Source organism: Diplotaxodon limnothrissa, linkage group LG7 (genome assembly GCF_057381915.1).
Source record: "Diplotaxodon limnothrissa isolate DT_005_m linkage group LG7, D_limnothrissa_male_GT1.1, whole genome shotgun sequence".
Lineage (NCBI taxonomy): Eukaryota > Metazoa > Chordata > Actinopteri > Cichliformes > Cichlidae > Diplotaxodon > Diplotaxodon limnothrissa.
In genome coordinates, this window is record NC_140602.1 from 4,891,759 (window position 1) to 4,918,481 (window position 26,723).

The window sequence follows — 26,723 nt, forward strand, 5'->3', positions numbered from 1 at the left end:
CTACACACTGCCTGGATCACCAATGCACCACAGCATGAGAAAAGCAATTGAAAGTAGAGCAGTCCCTAGAAGATTTCCAAGGGCTGTGAGGTAAGGTATTGAGTAACTGTCGGGGTCTTTACCCCTCCTCCACAAACAGTGAACCAAACAGTCAGCCATGCAGAGCAGAATTAACACCTAAAAAAAACAAAGAATGAGACATAAGATCACAGCAGACTAAGTTGCTCTATGCAAAGAGAAATAGCCTGTCAGTGCACATTTGACTTACCTGAATCAAAGATGCAAACAAGAAGGCGATGGTGAAGAGAGGACTTGGCAAAGTGTGGCCTCCTTTGATCAGGTGAATAACATGTAAGAAGATCAACTGACCAGGGATCACCAGGAGAAGCAGAATCTTAGCAGATCGATGGTTTGCTCCTGCCCAACAAAGGTGAACGTCAGATTGTGTTGGCAAACTGTGTTTATTATGTAAATTGTTTCAAATTTGATTTTTACCTGAACCAAAGAATGTGTGCCAAGGGTTGGAACAGCTCTGTCGACCCTCAGGCAACTGCCCCAGTGAGTATTTCAAATGCAGATGAGTTGAAATACGACTAGATTGTATGGAAACGAGATTTCCGCCAACACCTCATGAGAAAAGAAAAGGAGCATTTAAGCCAGCTTTTGTGCAAGTAAAGAATAAAGAATATGAACAAAAAAGGAGAACATTCAACTGGTGACCAACCTAATGTATGTATGCACTGTCAGGAAAAAAATAAAAATAAATATATATATATATATTATTTTTTTATTTTATATACATAACGTTGCACTTTTGCTGTAACAAACAAATTTCCCACCTGTTGGACTAATAAAGGTCATCTTATCTTATCTTATATTGTGTGCTGTGACAAAACAAGGGAAACTGTGCCACAATTAGCATGAGAGTCAAAAACTTTTTTTTTTTTAAATTCATTTCAGGCACAACAAAATACATATATTGAACATAAAGTGCACAAAACAAAAAACAAAAATTACCTGAAAAGGAGTGGGACGAAGAAAACTTATTAAATCCCACCCCTATACTCACTCATCAACAAAAACAATAAGCTTCCCACAGCTACGCCCATCGTTACAACCAAACAAACCATCAACAGCCGCGGGCACATGCAAGCATCTCAACGGCAGCTCGCAAACAACAATTAGAACCATCATAACTAAATACAGAATATATAATAATTATAAATTGCGTTACCACAGGTAACAGGCAATAATAATTACATAGTGACAAACACACATACATACATACATACATATATATCTACACACACATGTAGTAGTAGTATTTATTTATTGTCATTGTCAAGAACAATGAAATTGCGTTTGGGGCTTCCATACAACCCAAAAAAAGAAGAAAATAATAAATACCCCTTAAAACCCAAGTGTACATATTTAACCCAGTGTGACTCCAATGCAATAAGACAATCCTTAGCAATAATGTTCGTAGAAATTCAGACAAAGACCTGAGAAACATGACAAAATACAACAATGCAACCCATTCAATATTATTGTACTGTGAGATATGATATCAGATATGATAGTTATCTATTTACGAAAGAGGGGGGGGGGGGGGCAGGAGGGGGAAGAGAATAAAGATATGATGCACCAATGCAGACCAGTTCATTGCTATTAAGAAGTTGGATATGGTTATTGTCCGTGAGAGGGGGGCAGAGAGTTCAGGAGCCTCACAGCCTGTGGATACAGGCTGTTGGCCAGTCTGGATGTTCTGGCCTGTATAGACCTGTACCTTCTCCCTGAGGGCAGCAGATGGAAAAGGTGGCGCGCAGGGTGATGTTGGTCCCGCAGGATACTGTGCACCCTCCTCAGACAGCGAGTGGGGAAGATATTACTGATCTCTGGCAGACTTGTTCCAATAATTCTGCCAGCTTCTTTCACCACCCGCTGGAGTGCTTGCTGATCGGCCTTGGTGCAGCTGGGGAACCACACTAGAAATCCATACGTCAGAACGCTGCTGATGGCACAGTTGTAGAAGTTCAACATCAGAGATCTGGGAATGTGTGCGCTCCGCAGTCTCCTCAGGTAGTAGAGGCGCTGTTGGGCCTTCCGTGCAACTGAGGTGATATGGTTGCCCCAGGACAGGTCCTCGGTCACAGTTACCCCCAAGAATTTAAAACTGCTCACCCTCTCCACCGCCTCACTGCCAATGAAGAGAGGCAGATGGTTGTTATGACCCCTCTTCCGGAAATCTACAATGATCTCCTTGGTCTTTTTGGTGTTTAAGACCAAGTTATTGTCGTGGCACCATGACTCTAGTTGTTGCACCTCTGTCCTATAGTTTGTCTCATCATTGTTGGATATAAGTCCGAGCACTGTAGTGTCATCTGCAAACTTAACAATGAGATTGGACGCGCAGGAGGAAATACAGTCATGGGTGAAGAGAGTGTATAGCAGAGGGCTCAGAACACACCCCTGAGGGGCACCGGTGTTGACCACAAGGGTGGAAGAGGTGTTCTTACCCACTCTGACACTCTGTCTACGGTTAGTGAGGAAGTCCACAATCCAGTTGCACAGAGAGGAGTTAAGTCCCAGTTGGTGGAGTTTGGGACGGAGTTTGTATGGCCGGATATACAAACTCCGTCCCAAACTCCACCAACTATATATATGTACATACATACGCACACTTTTTTTTTTTTTTTTTTGGAATCCATACCAGCAATGGTAAGAGAACAGACATTACAGAGCACACTAAACCATCATTGAGTATACTGTGACCAGACCAACTGTTTGTAGAGGAATTTAAATCTATGAATGTTTTTGCATTGTTTCAGTTGTAAACTCAGACTATTCCAGATTTTCACACCACATACAGACACACAAAAACCTTTACGGGTTGTTCGAGTTCTGGGTAATTTGAATTCCCCGAAGCCTCTCACATTATAAACCCTTTCTCGAATTTCAAATATAATTTGTAAATTTGTAGGTAGAAGTTTATTAAAGGCTTTGTATAAGATTATAGATGTATTGTAATTAACCAGATCCTGACTTTGCCTGAAGAAAGAGTTTGTGAGTATGATCTAGATAACCAGCCTTGTGAATAATACGCAGTGCTCGTTTCTGTACTGTGACTAATGGATTAGTTGTATTTTTATATGTGTTTCTAAGAATTGTACTGTCCCAAAATCAGACTTCTGGTCATGTTTCAGAGCTACAAATACCATAAAATGTGACACAAACAAAAGGAAAAAAATAGCATTTCCACCATAAGCTTCCTAAGAGAAAAACACAAAATGCTACTTTGCTGAAGGGAAAGTGGGAAGTAAAAATCCTCATTAATATTTTGACTAGTGTTTCATTGAATGAGAAATATTATGTGTGAAAAGTACCATAATTATTTACTCCACTATTTTCAGTTACTGTGTGTATTAAAATACATGTGTACAACTCAATTTGACCAAAGGACAGTTAACTTGTTAAAAAAATTCTAAAGCACTGGAATATCACATATATGGTACTAATAGATCATTTATTTTACATCACATGTATTTGTCTCACAACACAGAATGTTTTGAGAACTTTTTGAGCTTGAGTGATCTGTATCTATCTAAGACGAAGACTCTGTGTGGGTGTTGATGTTGTACTTAGACTCCACATGTAGCTTGGGAAATGGATTGTACCCATGCTGCTCAAGGGGTTTTTCATGGCAGAAGGATGGGCTGAATGGTTGCAATACACAAGGCCATGTGGCCTCATAAAAGGTTTATCAGAGCAAGAGCCACATTGGAGATACATTAGAGATAAGAAATAGGAAGAGAACAGTGAAGTATCTGCTCCATAGGTTGATTCTGTTCATCTGGACGTAGCGTTTTCAGTGGGAGAAAGATTTTGTCACTCATCCAAGTGACTTCTTCAGTCTCAGCTGACTGCAGGTTTCCCCAACCTTATAAACAGTACATTGCACCACTGAAGGAACAATGGGCTGGGAGGTCAGTTCCTTCATCATAATTATGCAAATTCTCATGACCATTGATCAACAACCACTGATCAATGGCCATGAGTACCATTCACAGAGAGTTGGGGAATGGCTGCAATCACAGCATTGTAAGATGGCGAAAGATGTACCCTTAGGCCCCCTCCTCGATTCAGAAATGGTCTTTCCCTTTTCACGTAAATGGCCTCCTGGACTCGGCGCTCAAACCTCCCTGTGCACGATGTGTACATCCTCATCATTGAAAGAGTGTCCACTGGCCTGTAGGTGTAAATAGACTGCAGAGTCCTGGCCTGACGAGGTAGCTCTTCTGTTTTGTGCCATCCGCTTCTCCAGAGGTTGTTTTATTTCTCTGATATATAAATCCTGGCAATCCTCCTGGCACTTAACAGCGCACACTATGCTCCTCTGTTTGTGTCAGCGGACCTGATCCTTGGGGTGGACCGATTTTTGGCACAGTGTGTTTTGGGTTTTAAAAGCCACAGAGACACGTATTTACTTACCTGGGTGATTGAGAATGCATCAAGATGTAAAGTATCAGATTTTCTGAACATCTGTCAGGGCAAGGAAATCACAGATTGGGCAACCTTGGTAGAAGCCGTGGAGCTGTTGATGTTGCTGGTCCGCATATTGATTTTGTTCAAGTCTGTTTGGTACAGCTTTTTGGTCCAGGAGTTCCTTTTGTTTATTTTCTCAACACATTATTAAAATTGTATTTCAGTAAATTATTTTCATGATTAAATTAGCATTTTTTTTTAATTCAGTTTAGTGAATACAGGACTGTGTGGTCATAAAATGATTTCAATCTTCCATTAAGTTAAGCCCCTTATCTACAAGTAGAACACTGCACTGTGCTTCATCATAAATACTTATGAATAAGATAAAAAATAAATAAACTTCATGCCAATGGAAATACAAGTGTTTTCTAATAGTGTTCCCTAAATCTATGGAGGAGCAAACCTAACAAAACTTAAAAGAAAGAAACAAATGAATAAACAAAGAAGCAAAGAAATATGAAAAGAATCAGGGTGATTATGCATGTAAAAGTGGAAAAGCCCTTGCACAGAATTCTAAAGAACTTCACATATTTTTGGTGTCAAAGACTTGTTGCCTACAACAAGTAAGGACTATGCATATTCATGTATTCATGTTTTGAAAAGCAAATTGCTTTTAAGATAAAAGATCCCAGTTGTAGGATTGACTGTGCAAATTACAGCTAAAGGAGAGAAGTCTTCCCCAGATCGCTCTCTGATTATCAGATTCTTATCCAGGTCGTCACACTTTCAGATCTTTAATAGGCCTTAAACTGTGGCGACAAGATAAAGTCCCAGCTGTGAGTGTGGAGTCCTTTTGAAATTTAACAGTCAGAGCGTCTGTGTAGACAGTGACGTGTGTTCGCAAGATAGTTTCATCACTGGGACCCGAGTAAACTAAGTTTTTGCATCTTTTTTAAATGCTACAGCTCTGTTCTAGGATGCCCTCTGGACCCAGTGGAGGTGGTGAGTGACAGGAGAACGGCGGCTAAGCTGTCATCCCTGATGGACAACATCTCCCACCCCATGCAGCAGACTGTGACAGCACTGAGCAGCTCCTTCAGTGGGAGACTGCGGCACCCACGGTGTGGGACGGAGAGATTTCGCAGGTCTTTCCTCCCCACTGCTGTCAGACTCCATAATAAAGACTTTAACTGAACAAACACACACATCCACACATGTGCAATAACACTAAGTGCAATAATCCTTTCTGTCATCGTTGTATTTTTACTCAGTTGTATATAGTATTTGTATTTGTATTCTATTTTTATCTTATTGTATATTTATTTTATTTTATTCTACTGTATATAGTATTTTATTCTATTCTGTACAGTTGTGTACTGTATTTATTCTTATTGTATTCTAATTTTTGCCTCATAACTTTTGCACTGTCCACTTCCTGCTGTGACAAAACAAATTTCCCACGTGTGGGACTAATAAAGGTTATCTTATCTTATCTTATCCACTGCGATTGGTTGATAGAGTTGTTGTTGTTGTGTCTTTCAATAATGACATATAAAGTATCTTAATCTTACAGGGAATGGCTGTCAGCTGGTCATGTGAGACATGGTTTACCCAACATTTTATAGATTTTGATCATTTTGTTTAAAGGTGCAAGTTGCATGCAGTTTAAACATTTGGATCCCTTTGCAGGATTTGACTTAACCAATAGCTTGAGCCAAGAGCTTTGGTTAAATTCCAGGTCACGTTGTTAATTGTCTAGACTAAACCTACAGTTGTAGTTGGAAGTTTACATACATTCATTGGGGGTCTTTCAACTCTCTTTTTCCAGGGTGGTATGATTTTACACCATACATCTGTAACGTATTTAAAAACAAGAATTAGGTGCACAGGTTTGAACTTGTCACGGCTGCCGAGGCGAGCCGTGTGGAGTTAGAAGAAGGACCCAAGATGCAGGCAGTGGATGAGATGCCGGTGAGTTTATTTACACAGTGGTGAGAAGGCAAAACAGGCAAGAGGGAAGACAAAACTAAAGACCTGAACTGGGAAAGCTAAATGACAAACCTGAGATGAAACAAAAAAGGGAAGAGAGGCAGAGAGACGAGCAGGACACCGAGGACCACAGACTGACGCGGAGTTACACAGACGAACCGGCAACAGGCAGGAGAACACACAGGGCTTAAATACACACACCAGTAATCAGGGGATGAGAGACAGGAGGGCAACACAGCTGGGAGGAATCTGGGCTGACGGGACAGGGGAAACGTAAACTGATCACACTCACATACGACACGGACCTTCACAATAAAACAGGAAACTCAGATACATGGAACCAGACAAGACATTGAACTAAACAGACAGATTCACAAACAGATGGGGAGACACCATAGACAGACAGATACAGACGCAGACTCAGAGGCAGATCGAAAATAACACAGAACTTAAACAATCATCATCTAGAAAATGATAACAAACTAAAAGCGCTGGGTCACCGACCCAGGACCATGACAGAACTTATTTTGGATTTTCCCTAATCCAGCAGTCCCCAACCCCTGGGGACCACTTTATCATTTTTTATCGTTATTTTGTAATTGTTTTTATCGTTAACTTGGTTTCCCTGGGTCTTTTCCCATGTGGTATGAATACATCTCTTTTTTTGATACCGATACTGGTTTTGTTTGTATTTTTTTGTATTAGTGCGCGACACCTTAAAGGCCAGTCCGTGAAAATATGGTCGGACATAGACCGGCCTGTGGCGCAACTTTACTTTACTTATTTGCCATTGTAAAAATGTCTTTTAGTGACTCTATCAACTAATGGAAAGGGATAAAAGTGGCCTTTTAACAAGACACAAAAATAGTAACAAAAAGAACTATAAAAACTAGCAATTAAAAAAAACTACATACAAACAAAAGGAAGAAATAGCGTACAAAGAACGGGAATATATGCAAAGATTGGCTTGTTGCTATCTATCAGCAATACAGAACCACAAATGATTTTTCAACTCATATTACTGGTCATATTATTTTACAAGCAGAAATATAATACTTCTTTCACTGGAAGAGGTTTGAGTTCCAGGTAATACGGATGCATACGCAAACATCCTGGGCGAACCAGCACAAAACTGTCCTCGGAGAGTAAAAGGAACACTGCTGAAGAATATACAGCAATGCATATTAACTTATCTATCTTGGCTGACATTTTAACTTCCTCATAATAAATTTTTAGGGCCTGGCTTCAGCTCACTAAATCACCTCAAGTCGCAAATTTTGACACAAAGCTGTGGTGGTCCAGCTTTTCAGATCCAATTAATATCAAATCACTCATAAAGATCTTTTGGAAAAGAGTAGAATTCTTAGAACAGAGTTTATTAAACATTGTCATATGAACAGCAGAACAGTACATTTTGCAGCAAAAATAACACGTAGAAAGCAAGCAAAGCAAACTAAAGTGAAGCAACCTTGGGGTGTACAGCCTTAAAGCACATCTGGCAAAGACATACCAAAGGACAGACAGGAAAAAGGCAGCAGTCTGGGGTATATCGACCTTCCTCTTATATAGGATCAGCATTGGGTACCCTTTCATTCTTTGTTCTTTCTTTTCATCTTCAACTTATGATACATAACTTTCTGACCCTACCCCATTATTTCTCAAGGACCGGTCTTACAGCAGGATTATTTTTTTCACATGTTCGCTAAGAATAGAAATTATGATTATGCGAGCATTACCAAATTATGTACAAAATGTAGAATTGTCCATACATTACATCAATATGTTGTTATGATCTCAAATACAAGAACACAAATAAAGAGAACAACTCACCATTTATGACAGGGGCATAAACTATAATCCCTGCCAAGTTTGGATCTAATACAGTCTTGTCCAGAATAACTCCTCCAATACTAGAAGAAAGACAATCAAAATAATACCAGTAAGAGGTATGTGAGGGTATTCATAATATTTTTCTATTATCTTTTTCTAACATAAAGCAAACGAGTTAATGGTATCAAATGATCAAATTGTTATTATAGAAATTATCCATATGATGACTTACTGTTTGTTTGCTTTATTTAAAAATTCACACTAGAGAACACCATCAGGAAATCTGAACATGTGAAAGCAGCAGAGAGTACCTGCTGATGAGCATTGCTATAATGATGGGTTCCCAGCCTGTGTGCAGCAAGATTTCACTGGCTGGATGTTTGGATGAGGCAGCCACCCAGGCAGGAATCAGGCATAAAAACGATAGATTTACCAGATACAACACATATGGATAAAGTTCTGTCAAAAAGAAAAAAGAGATTATTTTGCCTTTTATTTTCTATCAGGATTTAGTTGAAAAAGTAAAGGCTGTGATCTTGGTGGACTTGGGTGAACTGGTGTCATTTGTTGGCCAAAAGTAAAAAATACATGACTTCTAGCACTTGCACCAAATATACAGCATTACTCTTCACTGTTTGTACATTCAAACCAGACCATGTTATGGCCCTTATCTCTCACCTATAAAGGAGTAGAACCACTGACTGAAGCATGCCAACAAGGCAAGAGTGATGAGATCTCCAAAGCTGGCTGCTATCGGTGTGGCCACATTGTCAGGGTTGATTCCTATCCGCTTGGAGCCAATGATCACTCCCACCATAACGATACCTTGAAGAAGTTAAAGACAAGCTAAAAGTGTTCAGTGTTCATTCTGCTTGAGCATTTGACCTTAAAAGATTTTCATTCAAATATTTCAGCTTTAATAGAATAAAGTAATATAGAGTCAAGAATGAATGGAAAGCAAGGGCCAGAGTTCATTCAGTTGTAACCAAAAACACATTTTAATGGGGAAAATTAGGAAAATTTTTTATCATTTTGTAGTATTCAGGTCACTGCTAGAACACTACGCCCAATAAATAATAGTAGTAATTGAATTATTTTAGACATTAGACATCAGTAGCTGTGAATATGTACTGTGTGCATTGTAGCTACAGAGCAATAAAGATGATATGAAATGATGTCTGTGAAGGTCCTCAGTAATCCACGTCATCATAGTCTACGGAGCTAAAAAAAACTGTGACATCTCATCCGAGAAGCTTCTTTAGTTCTAAGAGCAATTGGTGGAGAGTCCTACATTTTTAAGCCCTATTGGGAATGTTAATAAGAGGGTCGTGGACCCCCTATTGATCCCCTGCCTAATCACACGAGCCAAGGTGTGAAAATGGGAGTGGGTCACAATCAGACAAGTTTTATGTGTGAACCCATTGTGAGATCTAGCCCCACCCTATCATGTGATTTACTGAGGTCGAATAGCCCAAGACGTGAGTGGGTGTTAAGGCATCTTTGAACAGACGTAGGGTTTTCAGTGGCAGAAAGATTTCGTCACTCATCCAAGTGACTTCCTCAGTTTCAGCTGACTGCAGGTTTCCCCAATCTTATAAACAGTACATTTGCATAATGACTGAAACCAGCCCACTGAAGGAACAATGGGCTGGGAGGTCGGTTCCTTCATCATAATTATGCAAATTCTCATGACCATTGATCAACAACCACTGATCAATGGCCATGAGTACCATTCACAGAGAGTTGGGGAATGGCTGCAATCACAGCATTGTAAGATGGCGAAAGATGTACCCTTAGGCCCCCTCCTCGATTCAGAGATGGTCTTTACCTTTTCACGTAAATGGCCTCCTGGACTCGGCGCTCAAACCTCCCTGTCCAGGATGTTACATCCTCATCATTGAAAGAGTGTCCACTGGCCTGTAGGTGTAATAGACCCATTTCTGTAATATACTTACATATCTATATTATTGCTAATATATATTGTAATATATCTATATCACTAAAGCACTTCTGGATGGATGCAAACTGCATTTCGTTGCCCTGTACCTGTGCATGTGCAATGACAATAAAGTTGAATTCTATTCTATTCTATTCTAAATAGACTGCAGAGTCCTGGCCTGACGAGGTAGCTCTTCCGTGTTGTGCCATCCGCTTCTCCAGAGGTTGTTTTGTTTCCCTGATGTATAAATCCTGGCAATCCTCCTGAACATAACATATGTTAACATATGTTAACTTAAGATAGGTTAACATACACTCAACAAAAATATAAACGCAACACCTTTGTTACTGCTCCCATTCCCCATGGGATGGACGTAGAGACCTAAAATTCATTCCAGATACACAATATAACCATCCCTCCCAAACAGTGGTCACAAATCAGTCCAAATGTGTGGTAGTGGGCACATCTGCTATATTGAGATAATCCATCCCACCTCACAGGTGTGCCACATCAGGATGCTGATCTGACATCATGAATAGTGCACAGGTGTACCTCAGACTGCCCACAACAAAAGGCCACCCTGGAATGTGCAGTTTTGTCTCACAGCAAAATGCCACAGATGCCACAAGCAATGAGGGAGCGTGCAATTGGCATGCTGACAGCAGGAATGTCAACCAGATCTGTCGCCCGTGCATTGAATGTTCATTTCTCAACCATAAGCCGTCTCCACAGGCGTTTCAGAGAATATGGCAGCACATCCAACCGGCCTCACAACCGCAGACCTCGTGTAACCACACCAGCCCAGGACCTCCACATCCAGCAGGTTCACCTCCAAGATCGTCTGAGACCAGCCACCCAGACAGCTGCTGGAACAATTGGTTTGCACAACCAAACAATTTCTGCACAAACTGTCAGAAACCGTCTCAGGGACGCTCAACTGCATGCCCGTCGTCCTCATCGGGGTCTTGACCTGACTCCAGCTCGTCGCCGTAACAGACTTGTGTGGGCAAATGCTCACATTCGATGGCGTCTGGCACGTTGGAGAGGTGTGCGCTTCACGGATGAATCATGGTTCACATTGTTCAGGGCAGATGGCAGCTGAGAATGTCCCAGTTCTTGCATGGCCAGCATACTCACCGGACATGTCACCCATTGAGCATGTTCGGGATGTGCTTGACCGGCGTATACGACAGCGTGTACCAGTTCCCACGAATATCCAACAACCTCGCACAGCCATTGAAGTGGAGTGGACCAACATTCCACAGGCCACAATTGACAATCTGATAGACTCCATGCGACGATGTGTTGCACTGCATGAGGCAAATGGTGGTCACACCAGATACTGACCGGTTCTGGGTCCCCAGACCCCCAATAGCGCAAAAAACTGCACATTCCAGGGTGGCCTTTTGTTGTGGGCAGTCTGAGGTACACCTGTGCACTACTCATGATGTCACATCAGCATCCTGATGTGGCACACCTGTGAGGTGGGATGGATTATCTCAATATAGCAGATGTGCCCACTACCACACATTTGGACTGATTTGTGACCACTGTTTGGGAGGGATGGTTATATTGTGTATCTGGAATGAATTTTAGGTCTCTACGTCCATCCCATGGGGAATGGGAGCAAAAACAAAAGTGTTGCGTTTATATTTTTGTTGAGTGTATGTTGTAACTTATGTTACTCTCACTGAAAACGCTACGTCCAGATGAACAGAATCAACCTTTGGAGACCTATTCTTGTTTTCACCCCTTGGCTCGTGTGATTAGGCAGAGGATCAATAGGGGGTCCACGGCCCTATTAGGGATACTCCCAATGCGTCTTAAAAATCTTGGGCTCTACACCAATTGCTCTTAGAACTGCAGAAGCTTCTGGGATAAGCGGTGAAACATCTTCAAGAAAGTCAAGAAATCCAGATGCTTTTTTTTTTCAAGCTCTTTAGACCATGATATGAAATTATATTGTTGGGTTTATCTAAGTACAAACCCTGCTGGAACAATTAGACAACCAACTGCAGCAGCAAAACAAGACACAAGACAAAGCTCGTTGTGTGATCACTCGCGAGGGAGGCCGACTAAAGCCAAGCGCTGTTCCTTCCACTTGAACGTTGTTGACCTCGGCCAGACTACAGGTGGCACTCCTTTTATTGTGATTACATGAATATGCATAGTTCCATTAACACGTGATAGTCTCAAACAGACATGTGCGTGTAAGACTTGTAACAGTCCAACTAAGACAAAAGACTGTTGTAACTGAACCTGAACCAAACCTGTCGTGAGGACTAAAAAACTGTGGAGCAACGAGGCTGTGGAGGAGCTTCACACGTGTTTGGAGTCTACAGACTGGGACACAATGAGGGCTCCTTCTAACAGCTTGGATGAGTTTACGGACAGTGTCACCTCCTATATCCACTTCTGTGAGGACAGCATTGTGCTATCACGCACCAGGGTGAGTTATAACAATGACAAACCCTGGTTTACTCCTAAACTCAAAAAGCTGTGGCTGGAAAAGAGAAAGGCGTTCAGAAGTGGAGACAGGGACTGCTACAGAGAGGCCAAGTACAGGTTCACTAAAGAAGTGGACGTTGCTAAACATCAGCACTCCGAGAAGATGCAGCAGCAGATCTCAGAGAATGACTCGGCCTCTGTGTGGAAAAGTTTTAGGAATATCACCAACTACAAGCGTAAAACCCCCCACTCCACTGCTGACTTGCTCTTGGCCAACACCCTTAACGACTTTTACTGCCGTTTTGACGAGCCATCAGGCAGCCTTCACACCTCCAACGGCCCCAACAATAGAGACACTTTGGACATTCATTCCCCGACCTCTCCCGTCTCCATAGAGATTGAAAATGTGACGTCATTCAGGGGTAAAACCGCAAAGGATTCTGGAAACGCGTGGCAAGCAGTACTAGCGCATGCAGGCTTTCAATTGAAATCAATTACACAGCGATAAAAAGAATCACAAGAAATGGCAAGAAGCTGTTGTATTATTAACTGCAATAGCCGGTCGCATGACAGCCACGGGAAGCCGACGGGTAAAGAGATTACGACGTTGAAGAGAAATTGTTCAATCATGTTTCCGAAGTAACAAAGAGGCGACGGATGGCCTGGATTGCAGCCATTCGAAGACCAAATATAACGTCCCAGAACACTCCAGCTCACAGGTTAGTCTGCTCCAAGCATTCCCACAAAGGTCAGTCTTCTGTTGTAGTTAATACGTCATTTTTCATAACATAATTAGTGATATAGGTTACAAGCAAGTCTGGCGCTGAACAGAAATTGTCGCGCTATGCTCCTTTGTTTATTGTGCATAAATAGTGAATTGTCCTGACACAATATTGCGTTTCGCTTCTGTTATTACCATGGTACATTGAGAAAAACATATACTTTTATTCACAGGGTAAAACAGTTGTTTTGTATCACTAATTGCCCAGTACGATTACAGCATACAGTATTATTGTCACTGCTACATTTCTGTAATGCGTACCAGAAATTATTTCCACTACTAATTAATTACCGTTAACCTCAAAGGTCCTATTAATAAACGGTTAACGAATGTGTATTTATGAAGACAATTTGTGAGACTGGTAAACTTACCTTTGTTCGTACAATGGTCTTTCATTCTACACGATGCATTTCAAGGTCCTGTACCCATCCGTCAGTAAACTGTACCTGGGCTTGTTGCAGTGACCTGAAGTTACTAAACTTCATGAGTGTATGCACTCACTCTAAGAACCGTATAATTATAAATCTGAGCGTGGTGAAAGTTGGGCAGCGCGCGAACGTCTTTTGTCCACTCTGTTTGCTCTTAAGGGTCTGACCCTTTCACTCCTTTGATTTTTTTCCTCGTATCTTTTCTTTGACTTTTCATCAAGTCTGTCTTTGTATGGACCGGCATTGTTCTCCTTCATTTTGTACATACCTTTTTTGGGGGGCAAAGAAAAAGCAAAAAGGTATTGGAACCGGAGAATGAACGTTTTGCGGTGCTGCAAATGCTTGCGTTTGATGCATTGCTTTGATTGTTTCCCACTAGTACCTGGCATGCAATGCGCGAAAATCACGTGGTCTGTCAATCTCTATAGAGCCATCACCACCATCAAACACTTCACCTACAACACCCCCCTCCACACCCCACACCAAGGAGGATTTCACACCACCTTCTCCCACTACAACCCTTCATATTCATGAAGCAGATGTGATGAAACAGTTCAAGAGTCTGAATGCTCGAAAAGCTCCTGGCTCAGACGGTGTGTCTCCTGCCACCCTCAGACACGAGCTGGCCCCAGTGTTCTCTGGCATTTTCAACTCCTCGCTGCAGGCATGTCATGTGCCTGCCTGCTTCAAGTCCTCTACCATGATCCCTGTCCCCAAGAAACCAAGGATCACTGGACTAAATGATTACAGACCTGTAGCTCTGACATCTGTGGTCATGAAGTCATTTGAGCGCCTGGTTCTCTCCTACCTCAAGACCCTCACGCCCCCCCTCCTGGACCCCCTGCAGTTTGCATACAGAGCCAGCAGGTCTGTAGACAATGCTATCAACTACACTTCATCCTGCAGCATTTGGACTCCCCAGGAACCTACGCCAGGATCCTGTTTGTGGACTTCAGCTCTGCCTTCAACACCATCCTTCCAGACCATCTCCAAGGCAAGCTTTCCCAGATGAATGTGCCTGATCCTATCTGCGGGTGGATTACTGACTTCCTGACGGACAGGAAGCAGCATGTGAGGCTGGGAAAGAACGTCTTAATGCTCAATTCTGATTTTTTTGATCAAATCCGATTTTTTTGTCTGCTTGTTCACACTACAAATAAAATGTGACAGCAAACGCGCTCTAGTGTGAAGCGGCCCACATGTGGAAAAGAAGATGATGGTCCTTAATATAAAGACTTCGGACTTCGGAGTCAGCTGCTATAAGAAGATCATTGGTTATTTTTATAAGTGCTGTTTCAGTGCTATGGGAGGGGCGAAAACCAGACTGGAAAACATTGATTGCAAATGAAAAATCCTTCATTTGCAATCAATGACCTCATGACCCTATATAAACAGGAAGTACTGGGGCGGCCCTTCCCACACACCTGGTTTAGATATAGGACCTGAATAAATGAACAAACATGGTAAGTGTAACCAAAGCAACATAAAGAAATATAATTTACCAGACATTTGCCTGTGAACAGAAGAAAATTCAAATGACCTGATGGTTAACAGTATTTGCTTTAAAAAACATATGCATGAATGTAATGGATGTAACTACTATTATGGTTGACTGTAAAATAACAAAGAATAAATTCTCAATATCGTTAAGGGACAAGTGGTAAATGAGTTCATGCCTAACCACTTTGTCACAGAGAGGTCAAGGACAGTGTAGTAATGGCAAGTTATTATTTACCTTGCAGCAGTGAAGCCACAAATGCAGTAGAAACACTGGTTGAGCATAGGAGCATTATATGATTAAAGGGCATCTGTCCTTCTGCCATCCAGCCCAACAGAGATGCCATTAGGGAAGCCAGCAGGCCCAGCACTGTAGCTTGTAGCTTGTTAAATGAAAAGAATAGTGAGAAAATATCATTCCTGGCAGACAAAATGTCATACTGCACAGATAAGCAGATATATTGAAATTTATCCATATATTTTGTCACAGTTTTTTATTTCCTTGTCTTTTTGAATGAAAATGATGTACCTGCTTGAGTGCCAGGTTTCCAGCAATCAGCATCCACTTTTCTCTGGGAGAGTCCATTTTTCCTGCATTCACCTGACAACATCAAACATTTTATCTCCTTAAAAAATGTGCTTCTACAATTTAATTACATGACAAACCCATTTAGCTGATGGAGATACTATCCATCTATCTTCTCTCGTTTATCCAATTCAGTGTTGCAGGAGGTCTGAAACCTATCCCATCTATCACAGGACAAAGGGTAGGGGACAGCATGGACAAACTTGTATACACTGAACATATATACTATATAATCATATATACTGACATACACTATATGCCTACACTAGCGTTTTTATATATTGGACTCACCATGTGTCAAGAGATGTATTCTAAATACACTTCTTCAGCTGAGAGTCAGAGAGTGGAGACACACAGTTTTACTTGCAGCACAAGAGTGAGGGCTCCGGGACTCGCACTCTGCCACTGCCCTGGTCTTTATTTATATACAACAGTAGGTGCGTTCGTTTATTGCATTGGAATGTGGATGTGTATATGTGTGTGTGTGCGTGTGCCAGGAGAGGCTCCTCTACCTGGTACAAAGTGAAACTGCTTGTTAAGCTCTTATCTAGAAGGTACTGTTCCTTCCCTGCATGATAACGGGTCACAGTGAATTAAAACAACAGTCTGAGTCATAAAGAGGTCATCATGCAGTATTCTATCATATGCAAACTTATATTATTAAAAGATTATCCTGACTACTAAGTACAATTTTCTATTGACACCATGTTAAGCATTTAACAGCATAATTAAGATTCATTTGTAACTTGTGATTGTGTTATGACCTGTGGTGACATGCCAAGACAAAGGGTTAATCGAAGTTGGCCCTGCTGAAGATGCACCTCTGACAGCCTACACTGTCCAAAGTTGCCAAAAACCTGTCATGAATAAAATTTATAGCTTACTTTTGGCAGCAAAACTGACAAAACTGTCAGGCAGATTAATCGTTTCTACTGCGAAGCCGTCCTTGCACCTGTTGTTTCTGAATTTCTCACTCACTTTGGCCATAAAAGGACTGATTAAAATGATGGATGAAAAGGTCTGGGAAGGGGTGCCAGGAAGTTATATAAGACAAGTGCTGAAGATCAAAAAGAGAACAAAAATGAGTAAAATCAACATATTAACTGGAGTTAATATGTTAAAGTATCGATGTTTGTAAAATTGGGAAAATACCTATCGTTTTAATTTAAAACTAAATAAGTAAAAAGACAAGAAATGGAAAGTTACCCAGCACCAGGATGATGGTTTGTGGACTCCTATAAAAAAGTCAGGTAAGCTTTTTCCATCAGTTACCTTGTATGTCTCTGCTGTTTGTGCTTAAAGGCTCTACACCCCATGGGTTTGCTTTGCTGCTTTGCTATGTGTTGTGATGTACTGTTCTGCTGTTCATATGACTGTGTTTAATAAACTCCGTTTAAAGTACTGTGCTCTTTTCCAGAGGATCTTTTGAGGCAAATTTGATTTTAATAGACTCTAACAAAACGGGATTTCCTCGTCATTAGCTGGATAACAGTTATCATGTTATCATACGATCCGACAAGATCACCAGTCTATTGCAGCGCTAATTCAGAAACAGACAATCATACGTGCACACATTCTCACTCTCAACTATGACCAGTTAACAATGACCAGTTAATTTGATTCTATACATATATTTGGGGTGGAAGCAAGAGTTACCCGGAGAGAACCTACAAAAACGTGAGGAGAGCATGCAAACTCCAGACAGTGGGGCCTCAGGTGGCCAGTGGATTCAAATCCAGGACCTTCCTGCTGTGAGGCAACAGTAAGAAGACCAGAGTTGGGTAGTAACGAGCAACAGTGGGGCAAAAAAGTATTTAGTCAGCCACCAATTGTGCAAGTTCCCCCACCTAAAATGATGACAGAGGTCAGTAATTTGCACCAGAGGTACACTTCAACTGTGAGAGACAGAATGTGAAAAAAAAATCCATGAATCCACATGGTAGGATTTGTAAAGAATTTATTCGTAAATCAGGGTGGAAAATAAGTATTTGGTCAATAACAAAAATACAACTCAATACTTTGTAACATAACCTTTGTTGCAATAACAGAGGTCAAACGTTTACTATAGGTCTTTACCAGGTTTGCACACACAGTAGCTGGTATTTTGGCCCATTCCTCCATGCAGATCTTCTCGAGAGCAGTGATGTTTTGGGGCTGTCGCCGAGCAACACGGACTTTCAACTCCCGCCACAGATTTTCTATGGGGTTGAGGTCTGGATACTGGCTAGGCCACTCCAGGACTTTCAAATGTTTCTTACGGAGCCACTCCTTTGTTGCCCGGGCGGTGTGTTTTGGATCATTGTTATGTTGGAAGACCCAGCCTCGTTTCATCTTCAAAGTTCTCACTGATGGAAGGAGGTTTTGGCTCAAAATCTCACGATACATGGCCCCATTCATTCTGTCCTTAACACGGATCAGTCGTCCTGTCCCCTTGGCAGAAAAACAGCCCCATAGCATGATGTTTCCACCCCCATGCTTCACAGTAGGTATGGTGTTCTTGGGATGCAACTCAGTATTCTTCTTCCTCCAAATACGACGAGTTGAGTTTATACCAAAAAGTTCTACTTTGGTTTCATCTGACCACATGACATTCTCCCAATCCTCTGCTGTATCATCCATGTGCTCTCTGGCAAACTTCAGACGGGCCTGGACATGCACTGGCTTCAGCAGCGAACACGTCTGGCACTGCGGGATTTGATTCCCTGCCGTTGTAGTGTGTTACTGATGGTGACCTTTGTTACTTTGGTCCCAGCTCTCTGCAGGTCATTCACCAGGTCCCCCCGTGTGGTTCTGGGATCTTTGCTCACCGTTCTCATGATCATTTTGACCCCACGGGATGAGATCTTGCGTGGAGCCCCAGATCGAGGGAGATTATCAGTGGTCTTGTATGTCTTCCATTTTCTGATGATTGCTCCCACAGTTGATTTTTTCACACCAAGCTGCTTGCCTATTGTAGATTCACTCTTCCCAGTCTGGTGCAGCTCTACAATACTTTTCCTGGTGTCCTTCGAAAGCTCTTTGGTCTTGGCCATGGCGGAGTTTGGAGTCTGACTGTTTGAGGCTGTGGACAGGTGTCTTTTATACAGATGATGAGTTCAAACAGGTGCCATTCATACAGGTAACGAGTGGGGGACAGAAAAGCTTCTTACAGAAGACGTTACAGGTCTGAGAGAGCCAGAGATTTTCCTTGTTTGAGGTGACCAAATACTTATTTTCCACCCTGATTTACGAATAAATTCTTTACAAATCCTACCATGTGAATTCATGGATTTTTTTCCACATTCTGTCTCTCACAGTTGAAGTGTACCTCTGGTGCAAAGTACTGACCTCTGTCATCATTTTAAGTGGGGGAACTTGCACAATACTTTTTTGCCCCACTGTACATTTACTCTGTTCCATTTACTTGAGTAAGTTTTTGAAAAAAGTATACTTCTAAAAGGACCATTGAACCATACTTTTTACTTTTACTTGAGTAAAGGGGGGCTTGAGCAGAGGGAGGGGGACTCTGTATTTAGGTGCATGAGGCCTGGTGCAACAACGGGACAATTATAAACAGTCACTGCTCCCCGAACCTCGAGTACATGTCAGTAAAATGCCGGCCTTTTTTTCTACCAAGATGGCTAACAGTAGTGATCATCACCGCTGTGTACATGCCACCTGACACGACGTGTAAACACAACGCTGTCTATCCTGCTGAACACCATTAACAAACAGCAGCAGGTCCACCCTGAAGGTGTTTACATATTTGCAGGTAACTTTAATAAGGCCGACATAAAGACTGTACTCCCAAAGTTCTATCAGCATGTAAAATGTCCCACCAGGGGAGAGAACACCCTAGATCATATTTACTCCAACATCAAGCATGCATATTGTAGGGATTAGAGAAATTATTTTACTGCTATTGTCCAGATTACCATTGCATTAATAATACAGTTTACAGTATTGATATTGTATTCAGATGTTTAAACATATTGGTACCCAATTAGCCTTTATTACAGGTGCAGCTATAACCACCTTAAACTGTTGAGTTGAATCTATATTCTTAAATGCTTTTGAATGCTTTTTATAATCTTAAATGTTTATAGGCAGATTACATTGCATTATATGAAAGGCTCACCTTTGAATATAATCTGGGCCTAAAAGTCTTGACAGGAAACTGCAGGTTTGCAGTTATATAAGAATATACTTTTATATTATTTTATTAAAGATCACCTCCTCCAGGGTGGAGAGCTTCCTGCCAACAACCACAACCAGGCTCCACCATCAGCCAGCAGGCCCAGCCAGGCTCCTCCATCAGCCAGCAGGCCACAGCCAGGCTCCACCATCAGCCAGCAGGCCACAGCCAGGCTCCACCATCAGCCAGCAGGCCACAGCCAGGCTCCTCCATCAGCCAGCAGGCCACAGCCAGGCTCCACCATCAGCCAGCAGGCCACAGCCAGGCTCCCCCATCAGCCAGCAGGCCCAGCCAGGCTCCACCATCAGCCAGCAGGCCACAGCCAGGCTCCCCCATCAGCCAGCAGGCCACAGCCAGGCTCCTCCATTAAGCTTCTAGTAGTGGTTCTTGCTTATGAGATTTATTCAATATATTACACATATAGTTTCAGTTGTGTACGTGCTGGCCTTCTGTCTGATGAAAGGTTATGAGCAGAGGTGAGACAAAGTGCAGCTGAGGTCGTGACATATACACACACACACACACACACAGTTGATAGATTTAGTTATAGGTGAGAGGTTAATCATGTTTTTCTTGCAACTGCAAAACTGTCTCTGCAAAAAAGAACAGTTTCTTGCAGGATGTGGGCCTGATGTTTCAGACGATAAGCGAGTGTCCGGCAGCGACAGAAAGACACCTGCCGTGGAGACGGAGACAATGTTCTTTTCAAACTGTGTTAAAAGTCATTGTGGTTTTGATTTGACGTATGCATGTATTGTATCTGATGACGCATGAGGGGGCGTTAACCCTGATGAATCAAAAGCAATCTGAAGTGTCTTTTTGGGTGGAGATCTACAGCTGATGTTTTGCAGTGTACATCTCACCACGCTGCGTGTGGTCATTAAAATCAATTGTTTGACCAAGCTCTTCTGGACCATGGTTGTTTTTACTCTCCTCCTCAATATTTGAACCCTTAACAGAGTCATACCCCTCCCCCACCTTGGCCAGTCCGACCACCTCTCCCTCCTGCTCTTCCCAGCCTACACCCCCCTCAAACACAGTGCCAGGCCCACCACAAAAACTGTTAAAAGCTGGCCTGAAAATGCTCTCTCCAAACAGCAGGACTGCTTCACAAAATCAGATTAGAATCAGAACACCAGGACCTAGAAACTTTCACAGGATCAGTACTGGACTATATCAAGTTCTGTATTGGAACTGTGACTGTGGACAAAAGCATTTGGGTTTTCCCAAATCAAAAACCCTGCATACTTTCACCAGAATCTTGAACCTCTCACTGATCAGGCAGCCATCCCATCCTAGTCACTCTTGGCCTCTCCCCTCTCACATGTGCCTGGATAAAGGACTTTCTTACAAACGGACTCGGCCCTCATCTCTCCTCCACTCGCACACTGAGCACTGGGTCCCCACAGGGCTGTGTGCTGAGCCCCCTCCAGTATTCTCTCTACACCCAAAAATAACCTGGAACTGAACACTAAGAAAACCAAAGAGGTCATTGTCGACTTCAGGAGGCACAGCACGGACTCAACCCCCCTATACATCCTCATCTCCGCTGACATCTCCTGGACAGACAACATCTCAGCAGTAGTCAAGAAGTAGTCAAGAAGGCCAAACAGTGGCTGCACTTCCTGAGGGTCCTCAGGAAGTACAAGCTGGACTCCAACTTGCTGCTGACCTTCTACCGCTCGTCCATTGAGAGCCTGCTAACATACTGAATCACAGTATGGTATGGCAGCTGCACTAAGGCAGACAGAGCGAGGCTTCAGAGTGTAGTCGAGGCAGCACAGAAGATCATTGGCTGCCCTCTTCCCCTCCCTGATGGACATTTATTTCTCCTGCTGCCTCAGCAGAGCAGCACACATCATCAAAAACCGTTCCCAGCCTGGTTTTAGCCTCAGCACAAAGACCCACAGCCTCAAGAACAGATTCTTCCCAAAGGCCATAACCACCCTTAACTCATACATGCGCCAATAACACAGTCCCACCCCCAATTTTTCCATTTACCTCTATAAACCACGACCGTGCAATACCAAATTCTATGTGCAATAACCCGAATCGTATATACATAACACTATTTATTTACATATTTACTTTTTTACTCTGGATTGTATATTTGTACATTTTATATACTTTTTCTGTTAATACTGTTCAGATGTATATAGTGCTGCAGAACTGTGCACCCCCCAGCCCACCCACACATGTTTGCACTGAGTTGGAGATGCTCTGTATCTCACTGTACAACTGTATAGTGATATTTGACACTTTTTTAAATAATTCATTTCACACATTAGATAACTACTAATAATGGATCATCCCGCCAGTGGAGTTACCTGTAACTCTTTCACCAATCAGATATAGCCATCCAGTCACATGACCAGTGTGGAGATACAGAAATTATTTTACTGCTACGATATAACCCGCATTATTAACATTGCATTAATAATATACCCTACAGCATTGATATTGCATTAAAGATGTTTATTAAAGCTACTGCCACCATATTAACCTTTTTATTACAGGTGCAGCCATAATCATTTTATACACATTGCATGTTTGTGCTCATTCAGAGTTGATGCTCAGTCTATTAAAGAAGGTTTTAAGCTTCGTGAAGCGCTATGTCTTCACATACTGTGTAGGTGACTTGGAGCACAGAAGGATTGCGTACATGCTTACGACACGCATATAATCCAGAAACCTGTCAGGCCAAAGGCCTGAAATTCATTTAGCTTCTAACCGCATTTTAGTTTGCTTAGTAACAGATGACAGAAGACAAGTCAAGAAAAGGACAAGTTCTCAGGGACCATCTAGGCTTGCAACTCATTGCCGTGTATGGAAGGTGTTATAGAAAGAGGAACTTCTGTGTCTGTTTTTAGCCATCTAAGATGTACCTTTTAATCTAATCGATGTATTTGATCTGTAGTCGACGTGAGAAGGGGCATTAACCCTGATGTTATAAAATCATTTTCAAGTGTATTCTTAGCAGGAGTCGTGTGCTGATGTGATGCTGCATACTTCTTCTCCTGCGTGTGTTTTAATAAACTCATTGTTTGATTGCACTCTTCTGGGCTTCTGTTGGTTTGTTTCATTGCTCAACATTTTTTGGATTCGGGACACCAGTTACAAACTGTGACGGGCAGGGCGGACCAAGCCTTTCAAACTAGCGGACACACGGAAAGAAGAAACACAGAAGACAACTGCCCCAAAAACTCTGTAACATAAAAATGAAACTAGATCTTATTGATTTACTGCAAAAGGACTCTAGAAGTAAAAGTTGCACGGCTTTTGTCTTGCAATCTAATCATTCAAATTAATGGGTAGTTTTGACAGTTTTTTGCTGCATTTTGACAGGTTTATGACTTATAGTTTGTAAACAAAAAAAAGGGGTCCAGATGGAGATTATTATTAGTTATGGATTACTTTGACAACACAAATTGTCCAAAGTTTTAGAAATTCCTAATTAGTAAGATTTGTGGTTAATTTTTTGCACTACAACTTATTTTCATAAAAGCCATAAAAATGTCAAGTAGGATTTATTACTTTTAACTGTAAGACTGGCACAACAGCCATTGTTTCTGATCCTACGAGCTGACCCTGACTATAAATCTGTCAAAGTAATGAAGACAGCCTATAAGGTCTGGGAATAATGCCCAGAAAGTTATGTTATGTTATTGGTTGTCATTTGCTTTGTGTTCTTTTCCTTCTCTGTTGTTGTAAAGTTTTGTTTTATTGTTTATATGACTGTTCAACAAACTCTGTTCTTTTCCAGAGGATCTTTTGGAGCGATTTGATTTTTAATTGGATCTTTAAAAAAATGAATCCACAAGTGACAGGTTTGATAAAGTTTATATACAAGATCCAACAGTTTCTCTCCAGCTAACTTAAGTGTCTGGTTTTTCAAATACATACTAAGCCTTTAAACAACATATGTTTTTCCAGATCGTCTTTCCTGTGCATCTCTGTGCATTCTTGTGTGTCATAAAATGCAAGTTGCAGAGTCAAATGGAGACTGGAATCTTTATTGAGGCAATGCATCCAAGAGAGGCATCATTAATCTCTGCAGGGAAGGGCAACAGGAGAAGATGCAAACTGAAACTTTAAATAGATACAGGAGGTATTTATGAAGAGTAGAAAGGCTGGGATTAAAGAGCACACCTTAAACTATGTGTGATGATAACAAAAGAAGCAAAGCAAAGGACAAGGCACCAGATACAGAGGACTAACAAAATAATACAGGAAGTAAGTGAATGGAGAATCTACAGTCGTTGCTCTGAACACTGAAAAGTCAACTCTGCTAGGTTTTACAATGGGTGATTTGCACTACCGTAACTCTTCGACCAGTTGGGACTTAGGAGACATTTCAAATGGTTAGTGAAAGAGAAGACGAGTTTTACGAAACATTACATGTGCATCATTAGAATGCACGAGCCATGACGGTTCAATCACAGGTAAGAATTGATGACGCATGAAGCAGAGATGCGGGTGTGGAGAAGTGGCAATGCCTAAAAACACCTGGAACTTTGTAATATAAAAGGGACAATATATTAAAAAAACAGAGTGGTCTTAGGCTCAAAAAATGTTTTTGTACATATTTAGTATAGTTCATATTTAAAGCTGATGTTGTGTTACATTTGTTCATGTTGAATATCAGTTTCCACTTAACTATAAATCTGAAAAAACTGAGTCTATTTTGTGTTTTTTCCCACTTTAAACTGTTCCATTGTCATAACAATACAATAATGTAAAATGACTGTCAGATATTGAAAGCGGAGGTTATTCTGAAAAGTGCAAAAGCATTCGCTTATAGTATGATTTCTGACCCTTTTACAGCCAAAATTACCAAATAAGTCCAGGCTGCCTGTATGTATATTAAGGTATACATAGCAAGAAAAGGAAGCAGTTTACTATCAATTATTTACTATCTATTATAAAACACTACTCTTAAGCAGTGGTGTTTCAAAGACATCATTATGTTCTGACTTTATTGAGTTGCATTTTGGTAAAACCTATATGGATTTGGTAAAGTGATCAGAATAGGATTCCCTTAACTGGCAGTAATGTGTTTGAAAGTTCTACTGTGTGAAAAAAGATCTTGACTTTCTTTATTTATAACTTTATTATTTAAGTTTATTTCTGTTCATACTTTTAACTGTTGAAAATTATTCTGATAATTTAATCACCAAAACCAATCTCTGATGATAACACCTCTGTGATGTGTGTGTGTGTGTGTGTGTGTGTGTGTGTGTGTGTGTGTGTGTGTGTGTGTGTGTGTGTGTGTGTGTGTGTGTGTGTTTGCATTATGCACTCGCTCCAGGGCACCGAAACACAGGGTAATGAATATCTTGGACTAATGCCCCCATATCCTCTGGCTTTTCAGCCCAAAAAAGAAAGACATGTAGCCATGTGTTGTTGCTATGGCCCCTTCTGCAGATAGAACAAAAGACAATACTTGATCCTGGCACGATGGCATTTCCCTTTGCCACCAGTTGACACTGATACTTGTGTCTCATGAACTAGCAAACATGTCTAGTCTGGTAGGGTCGTGCATGGGTTGAGGGGGTGGGGGTTTTAAATATCTACTACTGTAATATTAGTAACAGAAAGGGGAAAAAATGTGATTCTTGTGATTTGAAAAATGAATGTGCTCCAGTGTTACAGTGCAGATTGTGGATGTTAGGGAAAATGTTGCAAATAAATTTGGTAACAATTGAAAATGGTATTTTCTAAAAACAATGTGCAGTCAAATAAACATTTTTGGAGTATTGTTGGAATTTATTTGTCTCAGTATGATCCACATGTATGATAAAAAAAAAGGGGGGGGGGAATTATAATTGAGAATTTGGCTGTTGTCAGTATACCCTTCCATTGTATCATTTTTTTTTACTAATCTTTAACTTTTTAAATCATAACTTTATTTAATAGAATGAATAGTGGTTGTCTTTATGTTTTTAAACTCAAGCTTGTAGTTTTTCAGTAAAATATGTAAAATTACACACTCACAGCAGTCGAGAGTCTTGAAGCCAGAGTCATTTCCAAGTTTCCCTTCATGCCTAAAACAGCTGGGACCAGAATTAAGATCTCTGTGATTTCTTGGAACACCTCCCAGCTCTGCCCAAAAAACATATAAATAAAATACATATTGCAAAATATTTATGTAAAGAAAACAATTTTAAACATTGCAGTGTTCTGTTCCTGACCTGAGCAATATCGAGCAGTATCCCGGCAGAAACTGTTCCAAGCCCAGCCAACAGAAATGGCACCAGAATCTGCACAACCATGGAACAGATGGACTCTTCGGGTGCACCTGAGACATTTGCATCTTTTGGTTGAGGGGATCTGGTGAGCCGTGACCTGCCATAAAGCTGATTTGGGAGCAAAAAATCTGTCTCGGTGTACTCCTCTGGCTCATAATAGATATTTTCATTAGAAGTAAAATGCTGTGAGTTTCCAGAGAACTGGGATAAAGATGTGTTGGATCTGTTTTGTTGGCTTGGGGAAACAGAATCACTGTGGGTCAGTTTTGTATCCTGTGACTCTTGGACAACCATGGTGCAAACTTTGGTTCAGCGATATGT

At 41.4% G+C, this 26,723-nt stretch overlaps 1 protein-coding gene across 1 annotated transcript; it reads right to left on the reverse strand.

The window, feature by feature from the left end:
• Positions 1-26,696, reverse strand: slc41a2a (solute carrier family 41 member 2a). The gene is made up of 10 exons (XM_085357243.1): positions 26,346-26,696; positions 26,149-26,256; positions 15,924-15,995; positions 15,633-15,777; positions 8,980-9,126; positions 8,613-8,760; positions 8,302-8,381; positions 496-627; positions 269-417; positions 1-177 (listed from the first exon to the last, which is right to left on the reverse strand). Exons 1-10 carry the CDS (start codon positions 26,694-26,696, stop codon positions 1-3), a joined length of 1,509 nt encoding a protein of 502 aa, XP_085213369.1.
• Between the last annotated feature and the right edge of the window lie 27 nt (positions 26,697-26,723).